Raw genomic sequence first — 18,927 nt, forward strand, 5'->3', positions numbered from 1 at the left:
CCCCTCCAGGGACCAGACATTATGGAGTAACATCACATAACATTACACCCCTCGGGGGACCAGAGGGGCGGACATTCTGGAGTAACGTCACATAACATTACACCCCTCCAGGGACCAGACATTATGGAGTAACATCACATAACATGACACCCCTCCAGGGACCGGACATTATGGAGTAACGTCACATAACATTACACCCCTCCAGGGACCAGACATTCTGGAGTAACATCACATAACATTACACCCCTCCAGGGACCGGACATTATGGAGTAACGTCACATAACATTACACCCCTCCAGGGACCAGACATTCTGGAGTAACATCACATAACATTACACCCCTCCAGGGACCAGAGGGGCGGACATTCTGGAGTAACGTCACATAACATGACACCCCTCCAGGGAACGGACATTATGGAGTAACGTCACATAACATTACACCCCTCCAGGGACCAGAGGGGCGGACATTCTGGAGTAACGTCACATAACATTACACCCCTCCAGGGACCGGACATTCTGGAGTAACGTCACATAACATTACACCCCTCCAGGGACCAGAGGGGCGGACATTCTGAAATAACGTCACATAACATTACACCCCTCCAGGGACCAGAGGGGCGGACATTATGGAGTAACGTCACATAACATGACACCCCTCCAGGGAACGGACATTATGGAGTAACGTCACATAACATTACACCCCTCCAGGGACCGGACATTCTGGAGTAACGTCACATAACATTACACCCCTCCAGGGACCAGAGGGGCGGACATTCTGAAATAACGTCACATAACATTACACCCCTCCAGGGACCGGACATTATGGAGTAACATCACATAACATTACACCCCTCCAGGGACCAGACATTATGGAGTAACATCACATAACATTACACCCCTCGGGGGACCAGAGGGGCGGACATTCTGGAGTAACGTCACATAACATTACACCCCTCCAGGGACCAGACATTATGGAGTAACATCACATAACATGACACCCCTCCAGGGACCGGACATTATGTAGTAACATCACATAACATTACACCCCTCCAGGGACCGGACATTATGGAGTAACGTCACATAACATTACACCCCTCCAGGGACCAGACATTCTGGAGTAACATCACATAACATTACACCCCTCCAGGGACCAGAGGGGCGGACATTCTGGAGTAACGTCACATAACATTACACCCCTCCAGGGACCGGACATTATGGAGTAACATCACATAACATGACACCCCTCCAGGGACCGGACATTATGTAGTAACGTCACATAACATTACACCCCTCCAGGGACCAGACATTATGGAGTAACATCACATAACATTACACCCCTCCAGGGACCGGACATTATGGAGTAACATCACATAACATTACACCCTCCAGGGACCAGACATTATGGAGTAACGTCACATAACATTACACCCCTCCAGGGACCAGACATTATGGAGTAACATCACATAACATTACACCCCTCCAGGGACCGGACATTATGGAGTAACATCACATAACATTACACCCCTCCAGGGACCAGACATTATGGAGTAACGTCACATAACATTACACCCCTCCAGGGACCAGACATTATGGAGTAACATCACATAACATTACACCCCTCCAGGGACCGGACATTATGGAGTAACATCACATAACATTACACCCCTCCAGGGACCGGACATTCTGGAGTAACATCACATAACATTACACCCCTCCAGGGACCAGACATTATGGAGTAACATCACATAACATTACACCCCTCCAGGGACCAGACATTATGGAGTAACGTCACATAACATTACACCCCTCCAGGGACCAGAGGGGCGGACATTCTGGAGTAACGTCACATAACATTACACCCCTCCAGGGACCAGACATTATGGAGTAACGTCACATAACATTACACCCCTCCAGGGACCAGACATTATGGAGTAACGTCACATAACATTACACCCCTCCAGGGACCAGAGGGGCGGACATTCTGGAGTAACGTCACATAACATTACACCCCTCCAGGGACCGGACATTATGGAGTAACATCACATAACATTACACCCCTCCAGGGACCGGACATTATGGAGTAACATCACATAACATTACACCCCTCCAGGGACCAGACATTATGGAGTAACATCACATAACATTACACCCCTCCAGGGACCAGACATTATGGAGTAACGTCACATAACATTACACCCCTCCAGGGACCAGAGGGGCGGACATTATGGAGTAACATCACATAACATGACACCCCTCCAGGGACCGGACATTCTGGAGTAACGTCACATAACATTACACCCCTCCAGGGACCAGACATTATGGAGTAACGTCACATAACATTACACCCCTCCAGGGACCGGACATTATGGAGTAACGTCACATAACATTACACCCCTCCAGGGACCAGAGGGGCGGACATTCTGGAGTAACGTCACATAACATTACACCCCTCCAGGGACCAGAGGGGCGGACATTCTGAAATAACATCACATAACATTAAGGTTAACATGAGGACCATATAACCTCAAACATAAATTCTTTATTTCATCTAAGTATTTGGACATATTGGTAAAAAGTCTGAGGTAATGGAAGAAATCCGCACGTGTGACGCAATTCAGATCCCGGACACATTTATCTGCTGGACGTTCTGTCACCGCTGGAGGCGTCTCCTCTGCAGAACTTCACTTTACTGGGATAGAGAAATTACATGTCTGAGAAATAAAGATGGAAACCAAGAGAAAAGCGGAAAACAAAGTCCACAAAAAAGAATTTAAAGATGAAAGTCACTTTCTACATCCAGCAGAAAGGGCAAAAGAACAGCTCTCTGGGGGCCACTCCGCACACAGTTCTGGGGGCCACTCCATACACGGCTCTGGGGGCCACAGTTCACCTGTCTTAATGGAGAGGAGCAGCATCAGCTTTGACCTCGTTCACACACCAGGCATTTCCAGTGATTTTGGAGTTTTTTTGTTTGTGACATTTTGTGCTGGTGTTTTTTCTGGCATTAATAAAGTACTTTAATACTTTTATAATGTTTTATTAGACTTTAACATCTTACTATAGTGCTGTATTTAATGGGGGCCTAATGGAGCACCGAAAAGTGACACAAGGACAGAGCACAGACATCATTCTTTATCAGTGACCAGACGGGCCATTAGTTACAGACTGATACAAGTGGGTACACCAGGGCGGATGTAGGCCAGGGCTTCTTTTCTACTGGAGTCTCACCAGGCGGACCTAGGGGATACATATGGAGTCTCAGACTGACCTAGGGGGATACATGGAGTCTCACCGGACGGACCTGGGGGATACATATGGTGTCTCACCAGACGGACCTAGGGGATACATGGGGGCCTCATTGACGGACTTAGGGGATACATGGGGGCCTTACCAGACGGACCTGGGGGATACATATGGAGTCTCACCAGATGGACCTAGGGGATACATGGAGTCTCACCAGATGGACCTGGGGGATACATGGAGTCTCACCAGATGGACCTGGGGGATACATGGAGTCTCACCAGATGGACCTGGGGGATACATGGAGTCTCACCAGAAGGACCTGGGGGATACATGGAGTCTCACCAGATGGACCTGGGGGATACATGGAGTCTCACCAGATGGACCTGGGGGATACATATGAAGTCTCATCAGACGGACCTAGGGGATACATATGAAGTCTCATCAGACGGACCTGGGGGATACATATGAAGTCTCATCAGACGGACCTAGGGGATACATATGAAGTCTCACCAGATGGACCTAGGGAATACCCGGGCCTCACCAGACCTAGAGGATACATGGGGACCTCATTGACGGACTTAGGGGATACCTGGGGCCTCACCAGACAGAACTAGGTGAAACCCAGGGCCTAATTGGATGGAACCAGGTGAAACTCAGGGCCTTACCGGACAGAACTAGGTGATACATGGGGGCTCACCAGACAGACCTAGGTGATACCCATGGCCTCACCGGACGGACTTAGGGGATACCCAAGGCCTCACCGGACAGAAATAGGGGATACCTGGGGACTCACCAGATGGAACTAGGGGATACATGGGGACTCACCATCTGTAGTGGAAGTCTATGCTGAAATTTCATATATTTCTCAGTCTACCTTTCAGTTGTCTCAAACTCTGTACAACGTTGAAATAATTCCAGAATTGGTCACTTAAGTTTCTAAACCAGAGATTGTTGGAACTAGGAAAAGGGCAGTGCAACTTATAGTGCAGTTTGTGAAAATTGACGTTAACAACCATAAGGGGGCTCCTCAGTCTGAGAAGCATTGGTGTAAGTGGTCTGGAGACATGTAATCATACTATGATATCAGATAGTTTAGAGGTGACCCCTGAAAATCCCTGAACACCCCACTGATCTCCTCTACAGTTGTCCCCACATTGACTGGTCACTTACATTCCCTCATTTACATTAACACAGAACACCTGCAGATTTGGTGGGGAGGGTGACCCTAGCTGGGCTTTCAGAACTTTAGGGAATAGTTGGGGCAGAGTTTTCTCCACTCCTCACATGAATTTGTATACATAATGGTGCTAAATGTTGTAGTGATGAAGAAGGTGGAGCTGGAGATGATAATGAAGAAGGTGGAGCTGAAGATGATGTGATGATGAAGAAGGTGGAGCTGGAGATGATAATGAAGAAGGTGGAGCTGAAGATGATGGTGGAGCTGAAGATGATGGTGATGATGAAGAAGGTGGAGCTGGAGATGATAATGAAGAAGGTGGAGCTGAAGATGATGTGATGATGAAGAAGGTGGAGCTGGAGATGATAATGAAGAAGGTGGAGCTGAAGATGATGGTGGAGCTGAAGAGGATGGTGATGATGAAGAAGGTGGAGCTGGAGATGATAATGAAGAACGGTGGAGCTGAAGATGATGGTGGAGCTGAAGATGATGGTGATGATGAAGAAGGTGGAGCTGGAGATGATAATGAAGAAGGTGGAGCTGAAGATGATGGTGGAGCTGAAGATGATGGTGATGATGAAGAAGGTGGAGCTGGAGATGATAATGAAGAAGGTGGAGCTGAAGATGATGGTGGAGCTGAAGATGATGGTGATGATGAAGAAGGTGGAGCTGGAGATGATAATGAAGAAGGTGGAGCTGAAGATGATGTGATGATGAAGAAGGTGGAGCTGGAGATGATAATGAAGAAGGTGGAGCTGAAGATGATGGTGGAGCTGAAGATGATGGTGATGATGAAGAAGGTGGAGCTGGAGATGATAATGAAGAAGGTGGAGCTGAAGATGATGGTGATGATGAAGAAGGTGGAGCTGGAGATGATGGTGATGATGAAGAAGGTAAAGCTGGAGATGATGAAGAAGGTGGAGCTGGAGATGATGAAGAAGGCAGAGCTGGAGATGATGAAGAAGGTGGAGCTGTAGATGATTGTTATAATGAAAAAGGTGGAGCTGAAGATGGTGGTGATGATGATGATGAAGAAGGTGGAGCTGGAAATGATGGGGATGATGAAGGTGAAGCTGGAGATGGTGGAGCTGGAAATGATGCGGATGATGAAGAAGGTGGATCTGGAGATGATGGTGATGATGAAGAAGGTGGAGCTGTAGATGATGAAAAAGGTGGATCTGAAGATGGTGGTGATGATGAAGAAGGTGGAGCTGGAAATTATGGTGATGATGAAGGTGAAGCTGGAGATGGTGGAGCTGGAAATGATGCTGATGATGAAGGTGGAGCTGGAGATGATGAAGGTGGAGGTGGTGATGATGAAGGTGAAACTGGAGATGGTGGTGATGATGAAGAAGGTGGAGCTGGAAATGATGGTGATGATGAAGAAGGTGGAGCTTGAGATGATGTTGGTGATGAAGAAGATGGAGATGGTGATGATTGATGAAGAAGGTGGAGCAGGAGACTGTAGTGATGATGAAGAAGGTGGAGCTGGAGATGATGGTGATGATGAAGGTGGAGCTGGAGATGATGTTCGTGATGAAGAAGATAGAGATGATGAAGAAGGTGGAGCAGGAGACTGTAGTGATGATGAAGAAGGTGGAGCTGAAGATGATGGTGGAGCTGAAGATGATGGTGATGATGAAGAAGGTGGAGCTGGAGATGATGAAGAAGGTGGAGCTGGAGATGATGAAGAAGTTGGAGCTGGAGATGATGAAGAAGGCAGAGCTGGAGATGATGAAGCCAGAGCTGGAGATGATGAAGAAGGTGGAGCTGTAGAGGATTGTTATGATGAAAAAGGTGGAGCTGAAGATGGTGGTGATGATCATGATAAAGAAGGTGGAGCTGGAAATGATGGGGATGATGAAGGCGAAGCTGGAGATGCTGGAGCTGGAAATTATGCTGATGATGAAGAAGGTGGATCTGGAGATGATGGTGATGATGAAGAAGGTGGAGCTGTAGATGATGAAAAAGGGAGCTGAAGATGGTGGTGTTGATGAAGAAGGTGGAGCTGGAAATGATGGTGATGATGAAGGTGAAGCTGGAGATGGTGGTGATGATGAAGAAGGTGGATCTGGAGATGATGTTGGTGATATTGAAGATGGAGATGGTGGTAGTGATAATGCAGAAGGTGGAGCTGGAAATGATGGTGATGATGAAGGTGAAGCTGGAGATGGTGGTGATGATGAAGAAGGTGGATCTGGAGATGATGTTGGTGATATTGAAGATGGAGATGGTGGTAGTGATAATGCAGAAGGTGGAGCTGGAAATGATGGTGATGATGAAGGTGAAGCTGGAGATGGTGGTGATGATGAAGAAGGTGGATCTGGAGATGATGTTGGTGATATTGAAGATGGAGATGGTGGTAGTGATAATGCAGAAGGTGGAGCTGGAGATGATGGTGATGATGAAGGCACAGATGGTGGTTGCGGTGAAGATAATGGACATAGAGAAAATGGTGGATGATGAAGAGAATAATGATAATGTAGATGAAATGGTATAAAATTCTTAACCTCTGTGTGCAGTAAAGCCCGGCACCCCCAAGTCTTCTCCTCTTAGAAAGTAATGGAAGAGGATGAGCACGAAGGAAAGTTCTCAATGACTGAGCAGATTCTACAATGGAAACGTTTCCCTCAGCGTTCTTCTAGAAGTGATGGCGTTGACTGAGTACAAAGCCAAAAGTGGCTTAGACAGCGCTCTCTGTAGTCTTAGTCTGGGTTCATACCAGGATTTTCTGCCTTGGAGGCTGACGTATTCATGCGAGAAGATGGAATAGTCAGTGACCAATACCCAGGAGAGAGGACAGGTAGGATAGGTCCATCCTCTACAACACAGCAGCACCGGCAACAGACCCCAGTATACACAGAAGTTCTACATGCATTCCCCCAGAGCTGCCTCAACAGCGTTGTATCCGTGGGTATAGTAACTCGTTTGGAAATGGGTGATGTACAGATTGTCCCTATATAAGATACACCGCATCGATCATCACTAAAACACACACCCTACAGAGTACTGTCCAGGTACAACTGTTATCAGTAACATACACACACCCTACAGAGTACTGTCCAGGTACAACTGTTATCAGTAACATACACACACACTACAGAGTACTGTCCAGGTACCACTGTTATCAGTAACATACACACACCCTACAGAGTACTGTCCAGATACAACTGTCATCAGTAACATACATACACACCCTACAGAGTACTGTCCAGATACAACTGTTATCAGTAACATACACACACCCTACATAGTACTGTCCAGATACAACTGTTATCAGTAACATACACACACCCTACAGAGTACTGTCCAGATACAACTGTTATCAGTAACATACACACACCCTACAGAGTACTGCCCGGGTACAACTGTTATCAGTAACATACACACACCCTACAGAGTACTGTCCTGGTACAACTGTCATCAGTAACATACACACACCCTACAGAGTACTGTCCGGGTACAACTGTTATCAGTAACATACACACACCCTACAGAGTACTGTCCAGGTACAACTGTTATCAGTAACATACACACACCCTACAGAGTACTGTCCTGGTACAACTGTCATCAGTAACATACACACACCCTACAGAGTACTGTCCGGGTACAACTGTTATCAGTAACATACACACACCCTACAGAGTACTGTCCAGGTACAACTGTTATCAGTAACATACACACACCCTACATAGTACTGTCCAGGTACAACTGTTATCAGTAACATACACACACCCTACAGAGTACTGTCCAGGTACAACTGTTATCAGTAACATACACACACCCTACAGAGTACTGCCCGGGTACAACTGTTATTAGTAACATACACACACCCTACAGAGTACTGCCCGGGTTCAACTGTTATCAGTAACATACACACCCTACAGAGTACTGTCCTGGTACAACTGTCATCAGTAACATACACACACCCTACAGAGTACTGTCCTGGTACAACTGTCATCAGTAACATACACACACCCTACAGAGTACTGCCCGGGTACAACTGTTATTAGTAACATACACACACCCTACAGAGTACTGTCCAGGTACAACTGTTATCAGTAACATACACACACCCTACAGAGTACTGTCCAGATACAACTGTTATCAGTAACATACACACACCCTACATAGTACTGCCCGGGTACAACTGTTATCAGTAACATACACACACCCTACAGAGCACTGTCCAGGTACAACTGTTATCAGTAACATACACACACCCTACAGAGTACTGTCCAGGTACAACTGTTATCAGTAACACACACACACTACAGAGTACTGCCCGGGTACAACTGTTATCAGTAACATACACACACACTACAGAGTACTGTCCAGGTACAACTGTTATCAGTAACACACACACACACTACAGAGTACTGCCCGGGTACAACTGTTATCAGTAACATACACACCCTACAGAGTACTGTCCAGGTACAACTGTCACCAGTAACATACACACACCCTACAGAGTACTGTCCAGGTACAACTGTTATCAGTAACATACACACACACTACAGAGAACTGTCCAGGTACAACTGTCACCAGTAACATACACACACCCTACAGAGTAATGTCCAGGTACAACTGTTATCAGTAACATACACACACCCTACAGAGTACTGTCCAGGTACAACTGTTATCAGTAACATACATACACCCTACAGAGTACTGTCCAGGTACAACTGTTATCAATAACATACACACACCCTACAGAGTACTGCCCGGGTACAACTGTTATCAGTAACATACATACACCCTACATAGTACTGCCCGGGTACAACTGTTATCAGTAACATACACACACCCTACAGAGTACTGTCCAGGTACAACTGTTATCAGTAACATACACACACCCTACAGAGTACTGCCCGGGTACAACTGTTATTAGTAACATACACACACCCTACAGAGTACTGCCCGGGTACAACTGTTATCAGTAACATACACACCCTACAGAGTACTGTCCTGGTACAACTGTCATCAGTAACATACACACACCCTACAGAGTACTGTCCTGGTACAACTGTCATCAGTAACATACACACACCCTACAGAGTACTGCCCGGGTACAACTGTTATTAGTAACATACACACACCCTACAGAGTACTGCCCGGGTTCAACTGTTATCAGTAACATACACACCCTACAGAGTACTGTCCTGGTACAACTGTCATCAGTAACATACACACACCCTACAGAGTACTGTCCTGGTACAACTGTCATCAGTAACATACACACACCCTACAGAGTACTGCCCGGGTACAACTGTTATTAGTAACATACACACACCCTACAGAGTACTGTCCAGGTACAACTGTAATCAGTAACATACACACACCCTACAGAGTACTGTCCAGATACAACTGTTATCAGTAACATACACACACCCTACAGAGTACTGTCCAGATACAACTGTTATCAGTAACATACACACACCCTACATAGTACTGCCCGGGTACAACTGTTATCAGTAACATACACACCCTACATAGTACTGCCCGGGTACAACTGTTATCAGTAACATACACACACCCTACAGAGCACTGTCCAGGTACAACTGTTATCAGTAACATACACACACCCTACAGAGTACTGTCCAGGTACAACTGTTATCAGTAACATACACACACCCTACATAGTACTGTCCAGGTACAACTGTTATCAGTAACACACACACACTACAGAGTACTGCCCGGGTACAACTGTTATCAGTAACATACACACACACTACAGAGTACTGTCCAGGTACAACTGTTATCAGTAACACACACACACACTACAGAGTACTGCCCGGGTACAACTGTTATCAGTAACATACACACCCTACAGAGTACTGTCCAGGTACAACTGTCACCAGTAACATACACACACACACTACAGAGAACTGTCCAGGTACAACTGTCACCAGTAACATACACATACACACTACAGAGTACGGTCCAGGTACAACTGTTATCAGTAACATACATACACCCTACAGAGTACTGTCCAGGTACAACTGTTATCAATAACATACACACACCCTACAGAGTACTGCCCGGGTACAACTGTTATCAGTAACATACATACACCCTACATAGTACTGCCCGGGTACAACTGTTATCAGTAACATACACACACCCTACAGAGTACTGTCCAGGTACAACTGTTATCAGTAACATACACACACCCTACAGAGTACTGCCCGGGTACAACTGTTATTAGTAACATACACACACCCTACAGAGTACTGCCCGGGTACAACTGTTATCAGTAACATACACACCCTACAGAGTACTGTCCTGGTACAACTGTCATCAGTAACATACACACACCCTACAGAGTACTGTCCTGGTACAACTGTCATCAGTAACATACACACACCCTACAGAGTACTGCCCGGGTACAACTGTTATTAGTAACATACACACACCCTACAGAGTACTGTCCAGGTACAACTGTTATCAATAACATACACACACCCTACAGAGTACTGCCCGGGTACAACTGTTATCAGTAACATACACACACCCTACAGAGTACTGTCCAGGTACAACTGTTATCCGTAACATACACACCCTACAGAGTACTGTCCAGGTACAACTGTTATCAGTAACATACACACACCCTACAGAGTACTGTCCAGGTACAACTGTTATCAGTAACATACACACACACTACAGAGTACTGTCCAGATACAACTGTTATCAGTAACATACACACACCCTACAGAGTACTGTCCAGGTACAACTGTTATCCGTAACATACACACCCTACAGAGTACTGTCCAGGTACAACTGTTATCAGTAACATACACACACCCTACATAGTACTGTCCAGGTACAACTGTTATCAGTAACACATACACACACTACAGAGTACTGCCCGGGTACAACTGTTATCAGTAACATACACACACACTACAGAGTACTGCCCGGATACAACTGTTATCAGTAACATACACACACCCTACATAGTACTGTCCAGGTACAACTGTTATCAGTAACATACACACACACTACAGAGTACTGTCCAGGTACAACTGTTATCAGTAACACACAAACACACTACAGAGTACTGCCCGGGTACAACTGTTATCAGTAACATACACACCCTACAGAGTACTGTCCAGGTACAACTGTCACCAGTAACATACACACACACACTACAGAGTACTGTCCAGGTACAACTGTCACCAGTAACATACACACACACACTACAGAGTACGGTCCAGGTACAACTGTTATCAGTAACATACACACACCCTACAGAGTACTGCCCAGGTACAACTGTTATCAGTAACATACACACACCCTACAGAGTACTGTCCAGGTACAACTGTTATCAGTAACATACACACACCCTACAGAGTACTGCCCAGGTACAACTGTCATCAGTAACATACACACACCCTACAGAGTACTGTCCAGATACAACTGTTATCATTAACATACACACACCCTACAGAGTACTGTCCAGGTACAACTGTTATCAGTAACATACACACACCCTACAGAGTACTGTCCAGGTACAACTGTTATCAGTAACATACACACACACTACAGAGTACTGTCCAGGTACAACTGTTATCAGTAACATACACACCCTACAGAGTACTGCCCGGGTACAACTGTTATCAGTAACATACACACACCCTACATAGTACTGTCCAGGTACAACTGTTATCAGTAACACACACACACTACAGAGTACTGCCCGGGTACAACTGTTATCAGTAACATACACACACACTACAGAGTACTGTCCAGATACAACTGTTATCAGTAACATACACACACCCTACAGAGTACTGTCCTGGTACAACTGTCATCAGTAACATACACACACCCTACAGAGTACTGCCCGGGTACAACTGTTATCAGTAACATACACACACCCTACAGAGTACTGTCCAGGTACAACTGTTATCAGTAACATACACACACCCTACAGAGTACTGCCCGGGTACAACTGTTATCAGTAACATACACACACCCTACAGAGTACTGCCCGGGTACAACTGTTATCAGTAACATACACACCCTACAGAGTACTGCCCGGGTACAACTGTTATCAGTAACATACACACACCCTACATAGTACTGCCCGGGTACAACTGTTATCAGTAACATACACACACCCTACAGAGTACTGTCCAGGTACAACTGTTATCAGTAACATACACACACACTACAGAGTACTGTCCAGATACAACTGTTATCAGTAACATACACACACCCTAAATAGTACTGCCCGGGTACAACTGTTATCAGTAACATACACACACCCTACAGAGTACTGTCCAGGTACAACTGTTATCAGTAACATACACACACACTACAGAGTACTGTCCAGGTACAACTGTTATCAGTAACATACACACACCCTACAGAGTACTGTCCAGATACAACTGTTATCAGTAACATACACACACCCTACAGAGTACTGTCCAGGTACAACTGTTATCAGTAACATACACACACCCTACAGAGTACTGTCCAGGTACAACTGTTATCAGTAACATACACACACACTACAGAGTACTGTCCAGATACAACTGTTATCAGTAACATACACACACCCTACAGAGTACTGTCCAGGTACAACTGTTATCAGTAACATACACACACACTACATAGTACTGTCCAGATACAACTGTTATCAGTAACATACACACACCCTACAGAGTACTGTCCAGGTACAACTGTTATCAGTAACATACACACACCCTACAGAGTACTGTCCAGATACAACTGTTATCAGTAACATACACACACCCTACAGAGTACTGTCCAGGTACAACTGTTATCAGTAACATACACACACCCTACATAGTACTGTCCAGGTACAACTGTTATCAGTAACATACACACACCCTACAGAGTACTGTCCAGGTACAACTGTCATCAGTAACATACACACACCCTACAGAGTACTGTCCAGGTACAACTGTTATCAGTAACATACACACACACTACAGAGTACTGTCCAGATACAACTGTTATCAGTAACATACACACACACTACATAGTACTGTCCAGATACAACTGTTATCAGTAACATACACACACCCTACAGAGTGCTGTCCAGATACAACTGTTATCAGTAACATACACACACACTACAGAGTACTGTCCAGATACAACTGTTATCAGTAACATACACACACACTACAGAGTACTGTCCAGATACAACTGTTATAAGTAACATACACACACACTACAGACTACTGTCCAGATACAACTGTTATAAGTAACATACACACACACTACAGAGTACTGTCCAGGTACAACTGTTATCAGTAACATACACACCCTACATAGTACTGTCCAGGTACAACTGTTATCAGTAACATACACACACCCTACAGAGTACTGTCCAGATACAACTTATCAGTAACATACACACACCCTACAGAGTACTGTCCAGGTACAACTGTTATCAGTAACATACACACACCCTACAGAGTACTGTCCAGATACAACTGTTATCAGTAACATACACACACCCTACAGAGTACTGTCCAGGTACAACTGTTATCAGTAACATACACACACCCTACAGAGTACTGTCCAGATACAACTGTTATCAGTAACATACACACACCCTACAGAGTACTGCCCCGGTACAACAGTTATCAGTAACATACAAAAACCCTACATAGTACTGTCCAGATACAACTGTTATCAGTAACATACACACACCCTACAGAGTACTGCCCCGGTACAACAGTTATCAGTAACATACACACACCCTACATAGTACTGTCCAGATACAACTGTTATCAGTAACATACACACACCCTACAGAGTACTGTCCAGGTACAACTGTTATCAGTAACATACACACACCCTACAGAGTACTGTCCAGGTACAACTGTTATCAGTAACATACACACACCCTACAGAGTACTGCCCCGGTACAACAGTTATCAGTAAAATACACACACCCTACATAGTACTGTCCAGATACAACTGTTATCAGTAACATACACACACCCTACAGAGTACTGTCCAGGTACAACTGTTATCAGTAACTTACACACACACTACAGAGTACTGTCCAGATACAACTGTTATCAGTAACATACACACACCCTACAGAGTACTGTCCAGGTACAACTGTTATCAGTAACATACACACCCTACAGAGTACTGCCCGGGTACAACTGTTATCAGTAACATACACACACACTACAGAGTACTGTCCAGGTACAACTGTTATCAGTAACATACACACACCCTACAGAGTACTGTCCAGGTACAACTGTTATCAGTAACATACACACACCCTACAGAGTACTGTCCAGGTACCACTGTTATCAGTAACATACACACACCCTACAGAGTACTGTCCAGGTACAACTGTTATCAGTAACATACACACACCCTACAGAGTACTGTCCAGATACAACTGTTATCAGTAACATACACACACCCTACAGAGTACTGTCCAGATACAACTGTTATCAGTAACATACACACACCCTACATAGTACTGTCCAGATACAACTGTTATCAGTAACATACACACACCCTACAGAGTACTGTCCAGGTACAACTGTTATCAGTAACATACACACACACTACAGAGTACTGTCCAGGTACAACTGTTATCAGTAACATACACACACCCTACAGAGTACTGTCCAGATACAACTGTTATCAGTAACATACACACACCCTACAGAGTACTGCCCGGGTACAACTGTTATCAGTAACATACACACACCCTACAGAGTACTGTCCTGGTACAACTGTTATCAGTAACATACACACACCCTACAGAGTACTGTCCAGGTACAACTGTTATCAGTAACATACACACACCCTACAGAGTACTGCCCGAGTACAACTGTCATCATTAACATACACACACCCTACAGAGTACTGTCCAGGTACAACTGTTATCAGTAACATACACACACCCTACAGAGTACTGTCCAGATACAACTGTTATCAGTAACATACACACACACTACAGAGTACTGTCCAGATACAACTGTTATCAGTAACATACACACACCCTACAGAGTACTGTCCAGATACAACTGTTATCAGTAACATACACACACCCTACAGAGTACTGTCCAGGTACAACTGTTATCAGTAACATACACACACCCTAAATAGTACTGCCCGGGTACAACTGTTATCAGTAACATACACACACCCTACAGAGTACTGTCCAGATACAACTGTTATCAGTAACATACACACACCCTAAATAGTACTGTCCAGGTACAACTGTTATCAGTAACATACACACCCTACAGAGTACTGTCCAGGTACAACTGTTATCAGTAACATACACACACCCTACAGAGTACTGTCCAGGTACAACTGTTATCAGTAACATACACACCCTACAGAGTACTGCCCAGGTACAACTGTTATCAGTAACATACACACACCCTACATAGTACTGTCCAGATACAACTGTTATCAGTAACATACACACCCTACATAGTACTGTCCAGATACAACTGTTATCAGTAACATACACACACACTACAGAGTACTGTCCAGGTACCACTGTTATCAGTAACATACACACCCTACAGAGTACTGTCCAGATACAACTGTTATCAGTAACATACACACACCCTACAGAGTGCTGTCCAGATACAACTGTTATCAGTAACATACACACACCCTACAGAGTACTGTCCAGATACAACTGTTATCAGTAACATACACACACCCTACAGAGTACTGTCCAGGTACAACTGTTATCAGTAACATACACACACACTACAGAGTACTGTCCAGGTACAACTGTTATCAGTAACATACACACACCCTACAGAGTACTGTCCTGGTACAACTGTTATCAGTAACATACACACACCCTACAGAGTACTGTCCAGGTACAACTGTTATCAGTAACATACACACACCCTACAGAGTACTGTCCAGGTACAACTGTTATCAGTAACATACACACACCCTACAGAGAACTGCCCGAGTACAACTGTCATCATTAACATACACACACCCTACAGAGTACTGTCCAGGTACAACTGTTATCAGTAACATACACACCCTACAGAGTACTGTCCAGATACAACTGTTATCAGTAACATACACACACCCTACAGAGTACTGTCCAGGTACAACTGTTATCAGTAACATACACACACCCTACAGAGTACTGTCCAGATACAACTGTTATCAGTAACATACACACCCTACAGAGTACTGTCCAGATACAACTGTTATCAGTAACATACACACACCCTAAATAGTACTGTCCAGATACAACTGTTATCAGTAACATACACACACACTACAGACTACTGTCCAGATACAACTGTTATAAGTAACATACACACACACTACAGAGTACTGTCCAGGTACAACTGTTATCAGTAACATACACACACCCTACAGAGTACTGTCCAGATACAACTTATCAGTAACATACACACACCCTACAGAGTACTGTCCAGGTACAACTGTTATCAGTAACATACACACACCCTACAGAGTACTGTCCAGATACAACTGTTATCAGTAACATACACACACCCTACAGAGTACTGTCCAGGTACAACTGTTATCAGTAACATACACACACCCTACATAGTACTGTCCAGGTACAACTGTTATCAGTAACATACACACACCCTACAGAGTACTGTCCAGATACAACTGTTATCAGTAACATACACACACCCTACAGAGTACTGCCCCGGTACAACAGTTATCAGTAACATACAAAAACCCTACATAGTACTGTCCAGATACAACTGTTATCAGTAACATACACACCCTACAGAGTACTGTCCAGATACAACTGTTATCAGTAACATACACACACCCTACAGAGTACTGTCCAGGTACAACTGTTATCAGTAACTTACACACACACTACAGAGTACTGTCCAGATACAACTGTTATCAGTAACATACACACACCCTACAGAGTACTGTCCAGGTACAACTGTTATCAGTAACATACACACCCTACAGAGTACTGCCCGGGTACAACTGTTATCAGTAACATACACACACACTACAGAGTACTGTCCAGGTACAACTGTTATCAGTAACATACACACACCCTACATAGTACTGTCCAGGTACAACTGTTATCAGTAACATACACACACCCTACAGAGTACTGTCCAGGTACCACTGTTATCAGTAACATACACACACCCTACAGAGTACTGTCCAGGTACAACTGTTATCAGTAACATACACACACCCTACAGAGTACTGTCCAGATACAACTGTTATCAGTAACATACACACACCCTACAGAGTACTGTCCAGATACAACTGTTATCAGTAACATACACACACCCTACATAGTACTGTCCAGATACAACTGTTATCAGTAACATACACACACCCTACAGAGTACTGTCCAGGTACAACTGTTATCAGTAACATACACACACCCTACAGAGTACTGCCCGGGTACAACTGTTATCAGTAACATACACACACCCTACAGAGTACTGTCCTGGTACAACTGTTATCAGTAACATACACACACCCTACAGAGTACTGTCCAGGTACAACTGTTATCAGTAACATACACACACCCTACAGAGTACTGCCCGAGTACAACTGTCATCATTAACATAAACACACCCTACAGAGTACTGTCCAGGTACAACTGTTATCAGTAACATACACACACCCTACAGAGTACTGTCCAGATACAACTGTTATCAGTAACATACACACACACTACAGAGTACTGTCCAGATACAACTGTTATCAGTAACATACACACACCCTACAGAGTACTGTCCAGATACAACTGTTATCAGTAACATACACACACCCTACAGAGTACTGTCCAGGTACAACTGTTATCAGTAACATACACACACCCTAAATAGTACTGCCCGGGTACAACTGTTATCAGTAACATACACACACCCTACAGAGTACTGTCCAGATACAACTGTTATCAGTAACATACACACACCCTAAATAGTACTGTCCAGGTACAACTGTTATCAGTAACATACACACACCCTACAGAGTACTGTCCAGGTACAACTGTTATCAGTAACATACACACCCTACAGAGTACTGTCCAGGTACAACTGTTATCAGTAACATACACACACCCTACATAGTACTGTCCAGATACAACTGTTATCAGTAACACACACACCCTACAGAGTACTGTCCAGATACAACTGTTATCAGTAACATACACACACCCTACAGAGTACTGTCCAGGTACAACTGTTATCAGTAACATACACACACACTACAGAGTACTGTCCAGATACAACTGTTATAAGTAACATACACACACACTACAGAGTACTGTCCAGATACAACTGTTATAAGTAACATACACACACACTACAGAGTACTGTCCAGATACAACTGTTATAAGTAACATACACACACCCTACAGAGTACTGTCCAGGTACAACTGTTATCAGTAACATACACACACACTACAGAGTACTGTCCAGGTACAACTGTTATCAGTAACATACACACACACTACAGAGTACTGTCCAGATACAACTGTTATAAGTAACATAA

General features: G+C 44.4%; 2 protein-coding genes across 26 annotated transcripts; both read left to right on the top strand.

Moving 5' to 3' along the window:
• Nucleotides 1-3,927: 3,927 nt before the first annotated feature.
• Nucleotides 3,928-5,964, top strand: LOC130303512 (golgin subfamily A member 6-like protein 2). The gene is made up of 3 exons (XM_056551827.1): nucleotides 3,928-3,952; nucleotides 4,630-5,082; nucleotides 5,142-5,964. Exons 1-3 carry the CDS (start codon nucleotides 3,928-3,930, stop codon nucleotides 5,816-5,818), a joined length of 1,155 nt encoding a protein of 384 aa, XP_056407802.1. The 3' UTR covers nucleotides 5,819-5,964.
• A 269-nt stretch (nucleotides 5,965-6,233) lies between these two features.
• Nucleotides 6,234-18,894, top strand: LOC130303510 (uncharacterized). Of its 25 annotated transcripts, none has more exons than XM_056551804.1 (2): nucleotides 6,234-18,464; nucleotides 18,610-18,894. In XM_056551804.1, the coding sequence occupies exon 1, from the start codon at nucleotides 6,379-6,381 to the stop codon at nucleotides 6,880-6,882; it is 504 nt and encodes a 167-aa protein (XP_056407779.1). In that variant the 5' UTR covers nucleotides 6,234-6,378; the 3' UTR covers nucleotides 6,883-18,464; nucleotides 18,610-18,894. The 25 variants fall into 25 exon arrangements, with proteins under 25 accessions (XP_056407779.1, XP_056407776.1, XP_056407783.1 ...); XM_056551801.1 differs by having other exon boundaries at nucleotides 6,234-18,368; nucleotides 18,418-18,894; XM_056551808.1 differs by having other exon boundaries at nucleotides 6,234-16,514; nucleotides 16,611-18,894.
• Nucleotides 18,895-18,927: the final 33 nt, after the last annotated feature.

Source organism: Hyla sarda, unplaced genomic scaffold, assembly GCF_029499605.1.
Source record: "Hyla sarda isolate aHylSar1 unplaced genomic scaffold, aHylSar1.hap1 scaffold_1230, whole genome shotgun sequence".
NCBI lineage: Eukaryota > Metazoa > Chordata > Amphibia > Anura > Hylidae > Hyla > Hyla sarda.